Here is a 16,541-nt window from a genome sequence, read left to right as displayed (position 1 = left end):
TAGAATTTCCAGTCTAAACACTAAATTTGTAGTTGAAAGAAAATGAACTGATGTAAGTGAACTTCCTGGCACTTCAGTCTTAGTTTGACATTCAGATAAGCCACCCTCAAATAAATAGAATGTTATAGGGTACTTGAATTTCTTTAATTCTAGGGAGCCAAGAAAACAACTCCCATGTAGTATCTATCTGTTCAAAACAAGACCTACTTGGATGTTAACTAGACTTGCTGTGGTGATTATTTTGCACTATATACAAATATCAAATCCTTATGTTGTACACCTGAAACTAATGTAATGTTATATGTCAATTATACCTCAATAAACAAAAGATAAGACTCTAGCAAAATCTCAGATGATCTGGGAAAAGGTGGCCTTTCCACTACTTCCTAAGGCTAGTAAGGCCTCCTTTTTCTACTCAAAGTAGAGGACCTGGGAGGATAGGTCTCTGCTTAACGTGGACTCATTTGCATAGCATTCTAGAAGCTTCCAAGTCTTTTGCTTTATTGCTGCCCCTGCAGACAAACAGGTGGACCATTTTTAATTTAAGGCCTTCACTGAGCTCCTTAGGGGAAACAGGGAGGAAAGAACATGATTACTAAGCTTCTGGTCTAAGTGGCTGATCTGTAGTTCCAGACTGTTCAGCTGAGTCAGTGATGCAGAACCATCTTTTTCCCCAGCCCCCTTTCCTCCTTAATTAGCAGTGCTAAAGGGTGAAGGCCTTCAACAATAGAAGTCAAATAGCCCCTCTGGGAGGTACTCCATCAAAATTTGCATTTCTAAGACGCTTCTAGGGGGATTGACTAAAATTCATCTTCCTCTTCTAGAGGCTGGCAGTAATTGCAGAACTGCAGGATAAAACGTTAAAACGTTGGTGAAAAATTAAGAATCGCTTGCAAGATGTAAAACTCGGGGCTATGAAAATTTAAGACTGCCCTCCAATCTATTCACCTTCTTAGATGTTACCATGGAAATTTGTTTAAAGTCCCACCAAAACGAGTTTTGGTTAAGTTTCAGAAATACCAGGCATTATTTTAACCCAGAAGAGAGACAACCCCACAGTTTGCAAGATGAAAAGCTCAAGGATTAAATTCGCCACTTGCTTCATTCAATACTTCAATCATTTTATCTGTCAACACCTTAGGTAAGAAAAACTCAGCAACTGTGTGTAAAATTACTGAGTTAAATGGGGGTACTGGACTCCGAGAAGACTAACTAGGAGGCAAACCCTACCGTAGATCGTGTTTCCACGGTAGGTTTATCGACTCCTTCAGAAGCCTGGCTTAGTCTTTTTGAATGCTGGGCACAACATATGTCGATAAAGAGTATGGGTGATTTAAATAGTTCTTAAGTTGTGAAACCAACTTTACCTTAGAGCGGCGGACAGTGTTATCAGTCCATACTCTTTTTCCAAGCCAGCAGCCAGGGCAAGAGTCCTTTTCACTTGGCGCAATTACAGGGAAAACCCAGAAATACTTAAAAAAAATATACATGCCAAAGAACTGGAGTTAAGTTACTAGGGTGGGGCTGTGTAAAGCTTTGGTGACTCATTAAAGGAAGTTGGCGACCTCGGGTCTTGGCACTGGAAGAACACAGAAGAAACAAAAGTTGGGGGTAGGCGGAGGGTCGCGAGCACACTTTTATGTTTGATTGGCGGAACCACTCAGACTTTTCTTTATGGCGTCACCGGGTACCTGCCTGTAGAAAGGCCCCGTCCGCGTGACGTCACGTCTCACTGACCAATGAAAAGCCCCAGTCTGCGGGCCCCGAGGAGGGTTGTGGGCCCTTTTTTGTGAATGAAGCTCCACGGAACAGCCCTCCTGGGGTCCCCAGGAACCGCGGCCCGCTGTGCTCCCGCGCCTCAGCAGCAGCGTCCGCGGCCGCGGTGGGCGCGCGCGGTTACCCCGGGCAGCCCCAGCCGCCGGCGGCAGCACCGTCGCCTCAGCCGCGCCAGCGGGCTGCGGGCACCTGGGGGCGGGCTGGGGGGCGCCGGCGGCAGCAGGAGGCGCTGTAGCCAGGGCTGCGGCGCGGGTCCCGCGGCGGCCGCAGGAGGGAGCGGGGCAGGCGCGGTGGGCCCGGCCCCTTCTCCGCCTCCTGCGCGGCCGCCTCCCGCCGGGCTCGACCGGCGCCCGCCGTCCCTGCAGCGCCGCTCCGCGCCCGCCGCCCCGAGCGCCCGCGCGCGGGGCTGGCGGGGGCCTCGGCGGGCGAGCGGACGCTCGGGGCCATGGTCGTGGCCCCCTAACGGGCCGCGGCCGCCTCCATGAAGCGGAAGAGCGAGCGGCGGCCGAGCTGGGCCGCCGCGCCCCCCTGCTCGCGGCGTTGCTCGGCGTCCTCGCATGGAGTGAAGAAGAGCCGCAGCTCCACGTCGCAGGAACTGCACCGCTTGGACCAGCAGGACGACCTGTACCTGGACATCACCGGTGAGCCGGCGAGCGAGCGCGTGGCGGGGCGCCCCAGACACGCGGCACCCCGCGCGGGGGTCTTAGCCCACCCACCCAGTCTGTGGAGGCGCCTCCCGCGGCCCGACTGACGTGCCTCCACCCCCACTCCCATAAAAGCCCTGCCGACCACACCCCCTTCAGCAGCCGGGCTCCTTGGGAGCGCCCCCCTACCCCGGCTTTCCATCTGCGTGTTGCGAGCTGTAACTTTATCCGTTTTGCACTCCTACCCCAGCGAGATGGGCCGAGGGTCACCTTTCTAAATTGCTGGCGTCAGCTCGGCGCCTCGGGCTTTTTCTAAGTTCGGGTTGATAGCACCTCCCGGGGCTGCAAGCTCGGTTGGCCCTCCCAGGAGTCTGAACCTCTGAATCACCCCAGAGGATTCCCCGAGCGCGCGGAACGCGCCGGCACGGGAGCAGCTGCCTTGTTTGCTTGGCGTTCGCCCAACCTCGGCTGCTCTGGAAGAAATGGAGTCCCGCCTCGTGCGGCGTTCCCACGTCCGCGCTCGGGTCCGCACGGCCCGCGCCCCCTCCCTGGCGTGCACGCGAGCACTCCCGGCCTCCTGGGGCTAGCTCCCCTCTCGTGCCTCTACTAGCATTGTGTCACGTTGAAGGCTTGGGAGCCGAATGCCCAGAGTTGTCACTTGAGAAATCGCAGCCAGCCAGAGGAGGTAGAAAAGCAGACCTTTCGTAGCTGTTTTATTATTAGTGCTGATGCTACAATTCTTGAAGACTAATACATCCAATTTGGTAGCTGTTGGGTTTGCCAGGATTGACACTAAAGCGTGTGAAGGCATCACATGTGATGATGTATGTGCAAAACGCTTTGTAAACAGCATAGCGGTCTACAATTTTGAGGCAGTTTGCAGTCTGTTTTCTGTGGCGCGGAATGTGTAAGGCTTGGCATGTGGAATTTTTAAAAAACTGTTTCCCGCCCTGAGTTTTTGATAAACCAGGTGAGCTGGACAGGGCAGAATATTAATTTAGAAAGTGTTCAGACAAACATAAATTTAGTAGACATTGATTTCTAGATTGATGGACAGTTGTAAACTGAAGGTCCGTTTTAAACAAAGCTGCGAGTACAGGGGAAGGTTTCTCGGCGCTGGATGGGTGGCCTTTGGAAACCATGGCGGTAGGAGCAAGGGGTCGCCTTAAGCTCTGTCCCCGGCTGACACCTGCCCGGGTCCACCGTAGCATGTGGCACTGTTGGAGGTGAAGCCAGTTTGCTGAGGCTGAAACCAGGTCCCACCTGGCTGTACACTCCCCGGGAGATAGCCCCGCCGAGGAGGGCTAGGGGTGGGGGAAGACACCACATATTCCTTGTGCCTTTGTTATTTATTTATACCTCTTCAAAGGAACTTTGCCTAATAGCATTTAATTTTAGGGCAAGTAACGCACTCTTCATTCTGAAGGTGCTCAGGAGTTTCTAGTGAAAAGCTGGTTGCAGCTACCGGCTCTTGTTCCCCAGAGGCAAGGGCAGTTCCTAGTTTCCTGTGAATCCTTCCAGAAATAGACTATGCGTGCATACACCTATATATTCTTAATCAGACACAAGCGTGATAGCATACATATTGTTTTGCAGTTTTTTCTTTACAGTATTTCTTAGCAGAACAATTATTCTGTACATGCAAACCTGCATTTGATTTTAATTACTGCTTAGGCCAAAGTAGACCAAGTTTTAAAAAAATAAAGCCATAAAGTATATGTAGATTTAAAAATATATCTCTTCAAAGATTTTATTTTTTAAAAGTAATCTCTACACCCAAAATGGAGCCGGAACTCACATCCCCCAGTTCCAGAGTCTTGTGCTGTATCCTCTGAGCCAGCCAGGTGTCCCTAAGAGAGAGTGTGTGTGTGTGTGTGTGTGTGTGTGTGTGTGTGTACACACACACATAGATATTTATATGTTTTAGTTGTTTAGACAGCTCCTTATTTTATTTATTGTATTTTTTAAAATGTTTATTCTTGAGGGAGAGAGACAGAGTGTAAGCGGGGGTGGGTCAGAGAGAGAGAGAGAGAGACAGAGACAGAATCTGAAGCAGGTTCCAGGCCCTGAACTGTCAGCACAGAGCTGGACACAGGGCTTGAACCCAGGAACTGAGAGATCATGACCTGAGCTGAAGTCTGACGCTCAGCTGACTGAGCCACCCAGGCACCCTTAGACAGCTCCTTACTGATAAATATTTAAGGTTGTCTCCATCAAAAAGAAGTTTTTGACAGTAAAGTCGTTGGAGTAACTCTTATTCCTCCTTCGTGGCTGGCTTTCCTGAGCACAGTGATTGAACTTCAGAAAATATTGCCAAGCTGAATATTGAGGAAAGAGTTGGTGCATTGTATAATATCAAAATGCTGTTATTTAGATTGCAAGCCCAGATAATGAAAGGATCCTGCTTAAGTGTAAGGGCAGCAAGGGAGTCAAGTTTGCCTGGAATTTTTCCAGGTGTCTCTTAGTGACAGTCTTGGCTTCCTGGAAGAATGATACTGAATCAGTCTGTTTCAGGGTGATGGACAAGACAAATTAAAGTAACTTTGGATGCATGGTGCAGATTACTTTACACTGGGTTTGGAGGGAAGGCTTGAGCCTAAGTGGCAACCTGGTCCCATCCTCCCCAAGTTGTTTTTTCCTCATTGTTTCCTTAACATTTTTCAAGTTGAATGTTACCAAAAGAGATATATAAATATAGTTGGTCTCCCCAGTAATATTTTCTTTTTCTATGCACATTTAAGTTTCTACAAACTGTGCCATATCAACAAGAACAGTCCTTTTTTTAATGGCTGTACGGTATTGCATTGTATGGCTGAATTGTGATTTATATAATGGTTACAATCATTTTTTGGGGAGGTTTTCAGTTTCTGCAAATGGCAGCAGTAAAATCAGTGTATATGTCTACCTACGTGTGTGACTGTATCTGCAAAATAAAGGAGAAGTGAAGAGACCAAGCCAAAATATATATAGTTTTATCTATTCATTGGTGGACTTTTTTGTGATTATGAATAATGCTGCTATGAACATTAATGTACAAGTTTTTGTGTGGACGTTTTCAGTTCCTTTGCCTATATACAGGTAGGAGTGGAGGTGCTGGGTTGCATGGTAACGCCATGTTTAACCTTTTGAGGAACTGCCAGACTTTTTCCCAGTGCTACTGTACCACTAGCATTTCCCACCAGCATTGTACCAGTTCTTCCACATTCTAGCCAACACTTGTTATAGGATTATGAAGTTCTTTCCCAGTGGGATTGGTTTGTAAAAATTAATGCACATTATCACTTCTGCCCACTCTGCCCTTCAATACATTATTTTTTTTACTTTAGTGCCTTGTTATTTTTATTGTGACTTATTATCTGTTAAGTCAAATTCCCATAGATTAATGCCTATTATTGTTCTGTAGTCCTTTGTTATATGGTCACTACTTACTTACGTATGTATGTATGTATGTATGTATGTATGTATGTATGTCTAGCCAGCCACTTGGCTACACTGGGCATTTCCTAGGAGTAGACTGATGGTTTTATTCCCACATGGACCCCGTCCACCTCTCACCATTCACTCAGTTCTTGCCATTTGCAGTGATGTGGATTTTTACATGAGCTGTATTCCTGGTGCGGTTCCATGCATCATATTGAAAAAAAAGATCAGGGGCGCCTGGGTGGCTCGGTCGGTTAAGTGTCTGACTTCGGCTCAGGTCATGATCTCACAGTCCGTGAGTTCGAGCACCGCGTCGGGCTCTGTGCTGACAGCTCAGAGCCTGGAGCCTGTTTCAGATTCTGTGTCTCCCTCTCTCTGACCCTCCCCTGTTCATGCTCTCTCTCTGTGTCAAAAATAAATAAACGTTAAAAAAAAATTTAAAAAAAATCATAAAAACTGTAAATTGTATACATTAACAAAAAGATACTGAGTAAAGATCTAATCAGAATGAATTGTTATCAGTTAAGGAAGCTGGGGAAGAAGGGAAGAGAGGAGAGTTTTTGGTTGGGTTTGGAATTAGAATCTCTCAAGATGGGAAAAATACCAAATGAAAAATGTTGGACATGGGTTTTTGATTTTCCGATGAACCTAACAGTCAGAAGTCTGAATCTTTTTGATCTCTATATTCCTATCTCTTAAATAGGACCATAAATGACAGTGCACATTCTCCTTTCCTCTTTGTTAATATAGGAAAAAATATTAAAGACTATGAAACTACTGTATTATCTCTATGTTTGATAATTTATAGGATTTAATAGTATAGAATTTTGATTTACTTTATTTTTTAAACTTCTGACTAGTAAAAATAATTGGTAATAACTATTAGCTAAAAACAATTCTTGGTGGTTTGTCTTAAAATAAATTTTGTTTTTAATGTCTGCCGTGATAGTCTACCTTTTTAAGAGTCTATAACTGTAAATAATTTTAGTGGATAAGCTCTGGTCGAGGTCAGGATTGTCATTTAAAAGCACCGATTATCGTGTATCAGATACTCATCAAATTACAGATGCAGCACTGCCTTTACCCTGCTTCTTTTCTTTTTAGGATTTAAAAAATTCACACTAGACATTGGGCAGGGAAAATTTATTCATTAATTCAAGAAGTGTTGAATGCTTACTATGTAAAATAGTCTTGCATATTCATTGTTTGCAATGATAGAAGTATATATTTCTTGATTAAAAAAATAATGCTGTTACCTGGGGCACTGATTCAAGGAGGAAATAAATTCATTTTTCTTCAAGACTGATGTAGTAGATTATTGAGTTTCAGTAATTGAAGCTCATCAGAGTATGTAGTGTTCATTTTTCTTCTTATGCCTTATTTCTATACTTTGAAATTTGTGCATGAGCTAATTTTTGTTTCTTGATTTATGTGCTTGTTTAAATCTTCAGCATCTTTACTTCTGATGGTGTCATGTTAGTTATCTGCTTTAAATTTAATTCCTGGGGCGCCTGGGTGGCGCAGTCGGTTAAGCGTCCGACTTCAACCAGGTCACGATCTCACGGTCCGTGAGTTCGAGCCCCGCGTCGGGCTCTGGGCTGATGGCTCAGAGCCTGGAGCCTGTTTCCGATTCTGTGTCTCCCTCTCTCTCTGCCCCTCGCCCGTTCATGCTCTGTCTCTCTCTGTCCCAAAAATAAATAAACGTTGAAAAAAAAATAAATAAATTTAATTCCTTAGGCAGTGGGGCACTACACACAAAAACTTAACCCAGTTTCATTGTTACTGCTTCAATGGACATAATGGTTGGGCATAGAGATGAAGGGAAAGCGGAATAACTAGGTGACAGAGGCGGTACTGATGCCAGGAGTTGCCAGTCAGTGCAAACTGTAACTTCTTTAAATGGGAGTGGATTTCCCCAATTCCTGTTGCGGAGAGCTGGAATGAAACTGCATTGTGGATTTTTAGAATGGAAGGAAGGCACTGAGTACATAGCAATGACATATCTTGAAGTTTCTGAGATAGTCTCTGGGGATCTCTGAATTGATAGGACAGGTGTTTTGTTATTTGAAAGAATTTCAAGAGATCATCTTGAAATACCACAACTGTCCACTTTTCCCTCAGAAGCTAAGACCGGAGATAAGTAATTTTGGCCAAATTTATGCAGTTTCTTTTTGGGAAAGCCATACTACCTGCCTTTTATTTTTTCTAGCAGATAAAGCTATTTCAGCAGTTATGTACATAAATTTGTTCAAATTTGTTCAACATGTACTATTTAGTCCTGTGCTGCATGGGTTAGTAGGTGATATCATAGTAGATGTTCCATGAGGAGTATCTGTGAAGTTGAATTTAGATAATTACCTAGTGAATTTGGAAATAGGAGTAAACTACGTACACAATTCAGGTCCTCCTGTTTTTCAAATCGGCTGTCATCACAGCTCAGATTTTCTAGGTATTTCATTCATTCAACCAAATATATAATGAATACCTACTCTGCCAGGCTTTGTTTTTTTGGTTTCCTTTTGCTTCTCAAGAGCTAAAAATAGGTCACTGTGGAAGATAATCCCTGCTCTCATGGAGTTTGTTTTCTGTGTTAATTGAGAAAATAAAACTTGGAGGGTCTGAGGAATAACTAGTATAGAGAGGAACCGTATCGTGGTTGAAATTTGGGGGGAAGGAAAACTTTGTTCATAGAGTTTTTGAAGAGCTAATTGTAGTGGTTAGGCATGAGGATACCAGAGAAAGCTAGTTAGTGTCTGCCCTCACCGAGACTGAACACAGCTGGATTATTAATAACGTTTCGGAGCCTCTATTCTCTTCTGTTTGAAAATAAAAAGTGCAGTGTTGTTGGGAGGGTGAACTGAAGCAGATGCATGTGAAGTGCCTGACTTGGTGCCTCCTTGACAGCCAGGGATCCCTAAATGGTCTCTGGTATTACAAGTGTGGCAGCAGTGGGCCAGGGATACTAAGGGCAGACAGACAGTCATCGCGGTTGGAAGGGTTTCAAACTCAGAAGCAAACATTTCCTCCATACGTGTGCATGTACAAAAGGTTCAGTGAATCAGCACAGTGAAAATGCAGTGTGTTCCTTTCTCTTCTTCTGAGAATGATCTTCAGGGCAGAAGCGCTCCAGATGAGGCTGGCTCAGAATTTGTCAGAGCAGTGGAGATTTGGCGCTGTGATGACAAGCTTTTCTGTCTTGGGAAAAACGTTATGGTTTCTCTTTAAAGATTCCTTGTGAGAGGAAGAATAAACTAAAGCTGTTTCTTCCTTTTTGAGGCTATTGTTATGTATTTTTATTACACTGAAGAGTTTGTATATTGCATTATATTAAATTGCAGCTAAGCTCATTGGGGAATGTCTTTGTAAAGATGAAAAGGCCTCATGGGAGAGCCTCAGGTAGGTTATAGAAAATCAAATATATTAAATTCTTTACTGATAGAATATAAACTTTTCACAGTGGTTAATTTAAAGCATGACTGTGGCCTAGAGCATCGTTCTAAAAGAGTATTTCACAGATCCAAAAGATTTGATCCTGGTGGCGCATATTACAGGCAGACAGGACTTTGTTGTTGTTATTTTTTAAAAAAAAATTTTTTTTTTAAACGTTTATTTATTTTTGGGACAGAGAGAGACAGAGCATGAACGGGCGAGGGGCAGAGAGAGAGGGAGACACAGAATCGGAAACAGGCTCCAGGCTCTGAGCCATCAGCCCAGAGCCTGACGCGGGGCTCGAACTCCCGGACCGCGAGATCGTGACCTGGCTGAAGTCGGACGCTTAACCGACTGCGCCACCCAGGCGCCCTTGTTGTTGTTATTTTGAGTAAAACAAAATTGTTTTCAGTGGGCTTTTCCATGCTCAATTTGTGACATGGAGACCCGATTTATTTGGAAGGGGTGGGAGGTAGAATAAATAAGAAATTCTATCTGTACGTCTTTTAACCACACTGGGAACAAAATAATTTTAGTAGCCAGTATTTTATTTTCCTTTCTGTCCTAGCTACAGAGTATTTTTAATCTGAGTAAGCCCTTAACTCAGGTACTTCATGTTAAAAGTACTTTTACATAATTATCTGTAAGTTGAATGAAAAGCATGTATAGGCTGGTTTATCTGAACATTTCAAAAACTGTTCCTCACTTAGGACAGGCACCTTTATGAGTGAGGTAAGTAGGTGCAGGGGTTGTGGGCAAAAAGTGGAGAGATTAATATAGAGACAGAAACTGGTTCGGCAGGAGCTAACCAATCTTCAAATATTGTTTCTTTACATTATTTGTTTTTTAACTTCTGAGGTTAGTCATTTAATTTCTAGAAGTGCTGATATACCATAATAGACAGGGATTACCTTAGAAAACATTTCCAAAACAAAATTGATTTTAATTTCTTAAATACAAGGATATTTAACTGGAATGTGTGCGTCTCATCTGGATTCTCTAGTTTATATGAAAGTTTTACGCCCTTCTCTCTCTTTCTCTTTTTTTCTTTAGCTTTTCATGGATACTGCTCCAACAAAGGTATTCAGATCATTGACTCTACTTTGCAGTGCTTTCTGATGATTTTAAAACTGTAGATTTAACCTGTTGGTTGTCATTCTTGGTTCCGTCCCTTCCTTGTTTGCTTGTCTTAAATTTAGTCTTAGGTAGCAGATTCAAGTTTTCTGTAATTGTAGAGTATCCTACGTATGTTTATGACTTAAGTCGAAATTTGTCTTTATATGAAAAGTTTTGTTGTTTCTGTGTATAGGTAATGCTGACATTAGTTTCTCTGCTATTGTATTAGATTAATTATGAATGCTATGTTTTAGATAGTGGATATTTTTGGTACCACTAAACTTTTTCTGTTTTAATTGAATCTCACGTTCGTAGACTTGCTGAAAGGATGTTTAGAATGAGCTCTATAACAGCTATTCTTGATTTTTTTCTTTTGCTAGGTTACTTAGTTCTTTCTAGGCCTTTCTTTGCTTAATGGACAGGCTTATATCTTATTTACTGTTTTTGGCAAGAGGGAAATCTCATGAAAATGCCAACTTAAACTTTGGGAACAGGGAAGCTAAAGTATTCTGATTCCATTTCATTTTCAAGTTCCTCACATAAGGCCAGTTATCAAAAGAACAAATCCAAATGGCCCCATATGCATGTATTTCCAATTAAAAAAATTTCTGCCTTTATTTTCTTGGTCTTTTATTTAGCTCCTTTAATTCTTAGTGTCATTTACATTCTAGAGAGCAGTTCTCTTAGAGTGCTTTATTCACCAGTCAGTTCAAAGATTTGGTCCTATTGTCTTTTGAGTCTGAAAAGCTGAGGAAGCCAGGCTGGGCAAATTCATTCTAAGTGTGCAATATCACATACTGACTTCATTTCTCAGGTAGTTCACTTTTATACTATTAAAATTTGGTCAGCAGTGTACTGTTTTCACAGAAGAAAAACATCTTGTTCCCACTGTTGATGGTGTTTATTGTTCCTTCAAGTTCTAATTTGAAAGTAAAATTACTTTCTTGGCACTGCAGTTTATGACATTGATCTTTTTATACCCAATCCATAATGCTATAATATCATTACAGACTCTGGATTCTGCAAAACCCTCCATTTTAGGACCATCTCAGCTGAATCATTCTCTGCATTTTGCTCATTTATACTCATTTGTATGAATCGTGCTGTGGAATTAATTAGTGTATCCATTTAATAAGTATTTATTGAGCAACTACCTTGAACAAGGGATTGAGCCAAGTACTATTGGGGAAGGGAGGAGGAGATGTGAAGATTTATAGCAACATCCCTGAAAGACTGAGAAGGCATAGACTATTACGTCATCATCGCAGTGAAGACAGGTAATGAGGGAATCCGTCATTATGTGGTTTCGTTCTCTTCATTTACACAGTGTCAGTTTAAGAGAATTTTGTGATGGAAATGTCACTCCATAATTCCTACACAAAGTAAATTATATTTTCCAGTGTGGTGAAAACGATCTGTCTTACGGTATCTTTCTCGTGGGGGTGTAGGAGCATGGGTGTGGGTGTAGGTGTGTGTTTCAAACTTTAACAGTGACAAGTGGAAAAAGCTTAATTTTGGTACATAGTCATATACATATATGAATGCACTATATACATGAATACTGACATATAAATGGATATAGTTAATAACATACTGAAAACCCTATTTCTACTAAAACACAGTCAAAGCAAAAGTTCTACATTCCAGTTAATTCTGTATCTCTAATTTGAATCTCAAGAGCACCCCAGATGATATAGTTTAGAATGAGATGTCTTGTTTATTTTTAAGAATACCTTATTTATTGGTAAGAAGTAATTACAGAACATCTTTTTTTTTTTTTAATTATTTTAACGTTTATTTATTTTTGAGAGGAGAGACAGAGCACAAGCAGGGGAGGGGCAGAGAGAGAGGGACACACAGAATCTGAAGCAGGCTCCAGGCTCTGAGCTGTCAGCACAGAGCCTGATGTGGGGCACGAACCCACAAACTGTGAGATCATGACCTGAGCTGAAGTCAGCTGCTTAACCAACTGACCCACCCAGGTGCCCCATTACAGAACATCTTTTAAGGGGAGTATTGCTTCTTGAATTGAAGGCACTAAAGACGAAGATTGCCAAATATTTTAGGAACTAGATTTGGTGTGTGTGACTTGTACTGAAAAGCATTCTGATTTTCACAGTCTTTTATAGGTGCTGAGGAAGAATTGCTTTGACATGAATGTATAACAGAATTAACATTATGGTTTTACATTTTGGGGAGCTGTTCTCAGTCTGCTCTTGGAATTTTTTATTGTAGTCCTGTCATCAAATAGCTTGTTGGAAGCACCTTGTACATGAAACTGAATCCTCTTAACATTCATTTATTTCCTTTTTGACAATAAACTGTCAAAAAAGCTTAGAATTTAGCTAGCAAACACAATTGAGGTTGGGATTTTAACTTCACTGTTAATACATTCTAATTTTAAACTATTGTGACTGAAAGGGCTTGAAGCACAGATTCACATAGGGTATGTTTGAGTGCATTTTATGGTTTCATCCTTGCACTGGCTGCTGCAAGAACTGCAGCAGAGATTTCACACTTGACCCAGATCTCTGCCAAGTGACAGGAGCCCACAGAACTGGGTGATATATCTCTATCTCTATATCTCTGTCTCTATCTTTATTCAGTAATAGAGGGGCTTATCAGTGAATGTCATGGACACTCAAAGATGGATGCCTCTGAATGAATGAGAAGAGGCTTGAGCTGTGTTTTACAGCTTTTTTTTTTTTTAAGTTTATTTGTTTTGAGAGAGAAAGCATGAGTGGGGGAGGAGCAGAGAGAGAGTGAGAGAGAGAAACCCAATCAGGCTCTGCACCGTCAGTGCAGAACCCCATGTTGGGCTCGAATTCACAAACTGTGATGTCATGACCTGAGCGGAAGTTGGATATTTAACCAACTGAGCCACCAGGTGCCCCTTGAGCTGTGTTTTAAAAGATTCTCTTCTTTTCCCCTCTAGAGCCAGCAGGAACTGTTCTTTTTTTTTTTTTTTTTTTTTTTTTTTAAAGAACAGTTCTTGATTGCAGTAACACAAGTCTGCTTTCTCCTTCCTGCTGATAGCACCATTGGCCCTACTGTGGTGGCAGTTGTCGGGGTGGTTTGGGGAGGGTGTGATTGCTGGGACTGGGGAGAGACTCTACCCCAGTGTGGAGGAACTATCCTCTCTATCCCCAGACCTGTCAGTGCTCTTACATTTTTCCAGTAACAAACATCAAGACATGGTAGTTAACCTAAGTTAAATAACAACTGTGTTCCAAAAGGAAAAAAATACTTTTAATACTTTAATCGGTCTTAGGAGAGCAGGAAAAGGAACATAACCTTAAAGCATCCTTTATCTATTAGGACCTATTCAGATTATTTTGATCAAATAAATTTTTAGAGGTTAAATGTGTGGATTCAGAAGACAGCCATTTCTAGGCACAATGGTAAAGGAATTTTTTTTTAATTTTTCTTTTCTTTTTGTAGGCTCCATGTCCACTGTGGGGCTTGAACTCATAATCTTGAGATCGAGAGTCGCATGCTCTACCAACTGAGCCAGCCAGGCACCCCTTCTTTCTTTTTTTAAATTGAAGTATAGTTGACTCACAATGTTATATTTGTTTCATGTGTACAACATAGTGATTCAATAATTTTATACCTTATGCTATGCTCACTACAAGTGTAGCTACCATCTGTCATACAATGCTATTACAATACCATTGACTTTATTCCCTATGCTGTGCCTTTCATCCCTGTGACTTATATGTTCTGTTACTAGAAGCCTGTGTCTCCCTCTCCCTTTCACCCATTTTGCCCATTCCCCCACCACCTCGCCTCTGGCAGCTGTCAGTTTATCTGTACTTACAGGTCTGATTTTGCTTTTTGTTTCTTTATTCATTTGTTTTGTTTTTTAGATTCCACATATGAGTGAAATCATCTTTCTTTGTTTGATTGATTTCACTTAGCATAGTGTCCTCTAGGTGGTCCATTCATGTCACAAATGGCAGGGTCTCATTTCTTTTTTTATGGCTGAATAATATTCCATTGTATGTATATGTATATATCCTTACGCAAACACATAACCCCACCTCTTCCTTAACTATTTGTCTGTGGATGATGGATACTTAGGTTGCTTCTGTATCTTGGCTATTGTAAATAATACTGCAGTAAACAGAAGGATATATCTATCTTTTCAAATTAGTGTTTTCATTTTCTTTGGGTAAATACCCAGTAGTGAAATTGCTGGGTTATGTGGTAGTTCTATTTTTAATTTTTTGAGGAACCTGCATACTATTTTCCACAGTGACTACACCAATTTACATTCCTACCAACAGTGCAGGAGGAGGGAGGAGTCTTTTTTTGTAATGTGATACTTTTGGGAATTTCCAAAATAACAGTGTGGAATATTTTGAAAGCTAAGCAATGACTCCCCCCCCCCCCCCCCCCATCAAAGCTTTGGATTAAGGGCTTTATTTTAAAAACATCAGAAAACAAATGTTATTCTGATTATAGAGATTTCTGAGCAGGATTACTGAGTTTTGTTGTTTTATGCCACAAAAGCAATTTTTTTAATAATGTCAGTTTCTTGTGTACCTATTACACACCCCATTTAACATAACCTTGTTCAGTGCTATTTTGTTGTAATTGTCTTCAAAATAATTTTACTAAGTATAAATAGGCATATATAAAACTGTAGTCATTGTCTTGTTTTGGCTTTCCCAGAACAGATTGAGTCAAGGATTCCAATGCAGTACTTTCTTTGGGATATGATCCCAGAAAACTCTCCAAGGGGGGTGGGGTGGTGAGAGGGTTGGAAATGCTCATTATTGGGCAGGTTACTTCTGTGTGAACTAGAGTTTGATCCCATTGGGGAAATCTGACAGTAGTACAGAACAAAGGAGGGTCGAAGGGGCTGGGATATTTTTTAACCAGTAACTTAGAGTGGGGGTGAGTGATAATTTTGAAGTGCTGTGAGGATGGGTCAAAATGGGCTCTGGAGGCTAGAGAAAGCCCTGTAAAGAGATGTTGGTATAGTTAGAAAGCGCTGATGGGGGCAGGGTATATAGGCTGAGCTGTTCCAGTGTGCTTCCAGAGTCAGTCAGGGTATTGTTAAGTTTCTTCTGTGTGCTCTTACTGCTATTATTCTAAGTTCTTAGCTAGTTAGTGCTAAACTGTTATCCTGAGTTGTATGCATTACTACTGTCACTGCTGTGTCCTGGTGGGGTGTGGGGTATTTTCGATAGCAAATGTTGAGAAAATGTATGCACAGCACAGGGTGGGTTTGTTAGAAAGAAGCAGTGGGAGAGCTGGATGTTTAAAATGTAAGCTTAGGGGCACATGGGTAGCTCAGTCAGTTAAGCAGTTTAAGCATCAGACTTTAGCTCGGGTCATGATCTCGTGGTTTGTGAGTTCGAGCCCAGTCAGTGCAGAGCCTGCTTGGGATTTTCTCTCTCCCCCCATCTCTCCCTGCCCCTCCACCACTTGCACACTCTATCTCAAAATAAATAAGTAAACTTTTTTAAAAAATGTAAGCTTAAAGACAAGGAACTGTTTAAGGAAACTAGGTAAAGATCAATGTGCAGTTAAGGATGGTTGGAAGTTCTTGGATTTTTATGAAAGGCTTTATAAACATCCCTGTAGCTTGGACGTTTGACTAACAACTCTGTGATTAGCACTTAGAAGAATTATGGCCAGAGACAATCTTGACTTCAGTGAATGTGAAATAGCTAGAAGAGCTGAGCCATTGCCAATGTAGAATGCCAGGACTGGATCTCCATGGAGACTTTGCGGTTTCTGTGCAGTTCTGTTTCCAGGAACTCCTCATCCCCAGCTAAATGAAGTTTGTGCATGCATGTGAAGTCAACCACCTTATGTCATTTATTTATTTATTATTTCTTAAAAAAACTTTTCATTCATTTATTTAAGTAATACCTACACCTAACATCGGGCTCAAACTTATGACCCTGAGGTCAAGAGTTGCATACTTTCCCAACTGAGCCAGCCAGGCACCCCTGTGTCATTTTTTTCTAATAAGGCCAGATAACAAATGTTAGGTACTCTTGCAAATATTTTCAGATAAATATGCTAATTTAACTGCTCAAGAGTTGATAACTTGTGTGTCATATGTGTGTACAAAATGTTACACAGATACAAAATAGGGAAATCACAGTTTACCATATATGGTGTAAGTAAATGCTGTTT

The 16,541-nt window shown here is 41.8% G+C and overlaps 1 protein-coding gene across 8 annotated transcripts in view; it reads left to right on the top strand.

The window, feature by feature from the left end:
- The first annotated feature begins 2,121 nt into the window (after positions 1-2,121).
- CDC14B (cell division cycle 14B) overlaps positions 2,122-16,541 on the top strand; it is a 108,961-nt gene continuing 94,541 nt past the window's right edge. For 4 of the 8 annotated variants that reach the window (XM_086685188.1, XM_086685185.1, XM_086685184.1 and 1 more), the window contains exons 1-2: positions 2,122-2,417; positions 10,323-10,349. In XM_086685188.1, coding sequence (XP_086541314.1) covers positions 2,258-2,417; positions 10,323-10,349 — 187 coding nt within the window. In that variant the 5' untranslated portion in view covers positions 2,122-2,257. The remainder of the gene's footprint in view (positions 2,418-10,322; positions 10,350-16,541) is intronic. The other 4 variants (XM_025931535.2, XM_025931534.2, XM_025931536.2 and 1 more) reach the window with 1 other exon arrangement.

This window comes from Puma concolor, chromosome D4 (genome assembly GCF_028749965.1).
Source record: "Puma concolor isolate L17-30 chromosome D4, mPumCon1.1.hap2, whole genome shotgun sequence".
NCBI lineage: Eukaryota > Metazoa > Chordata > Mammalia > Carnivora > Felidae > Puma > Puma concolor.
This window is presented reverse-complemented; position numbering and strand designations above follow the sequence as displayed.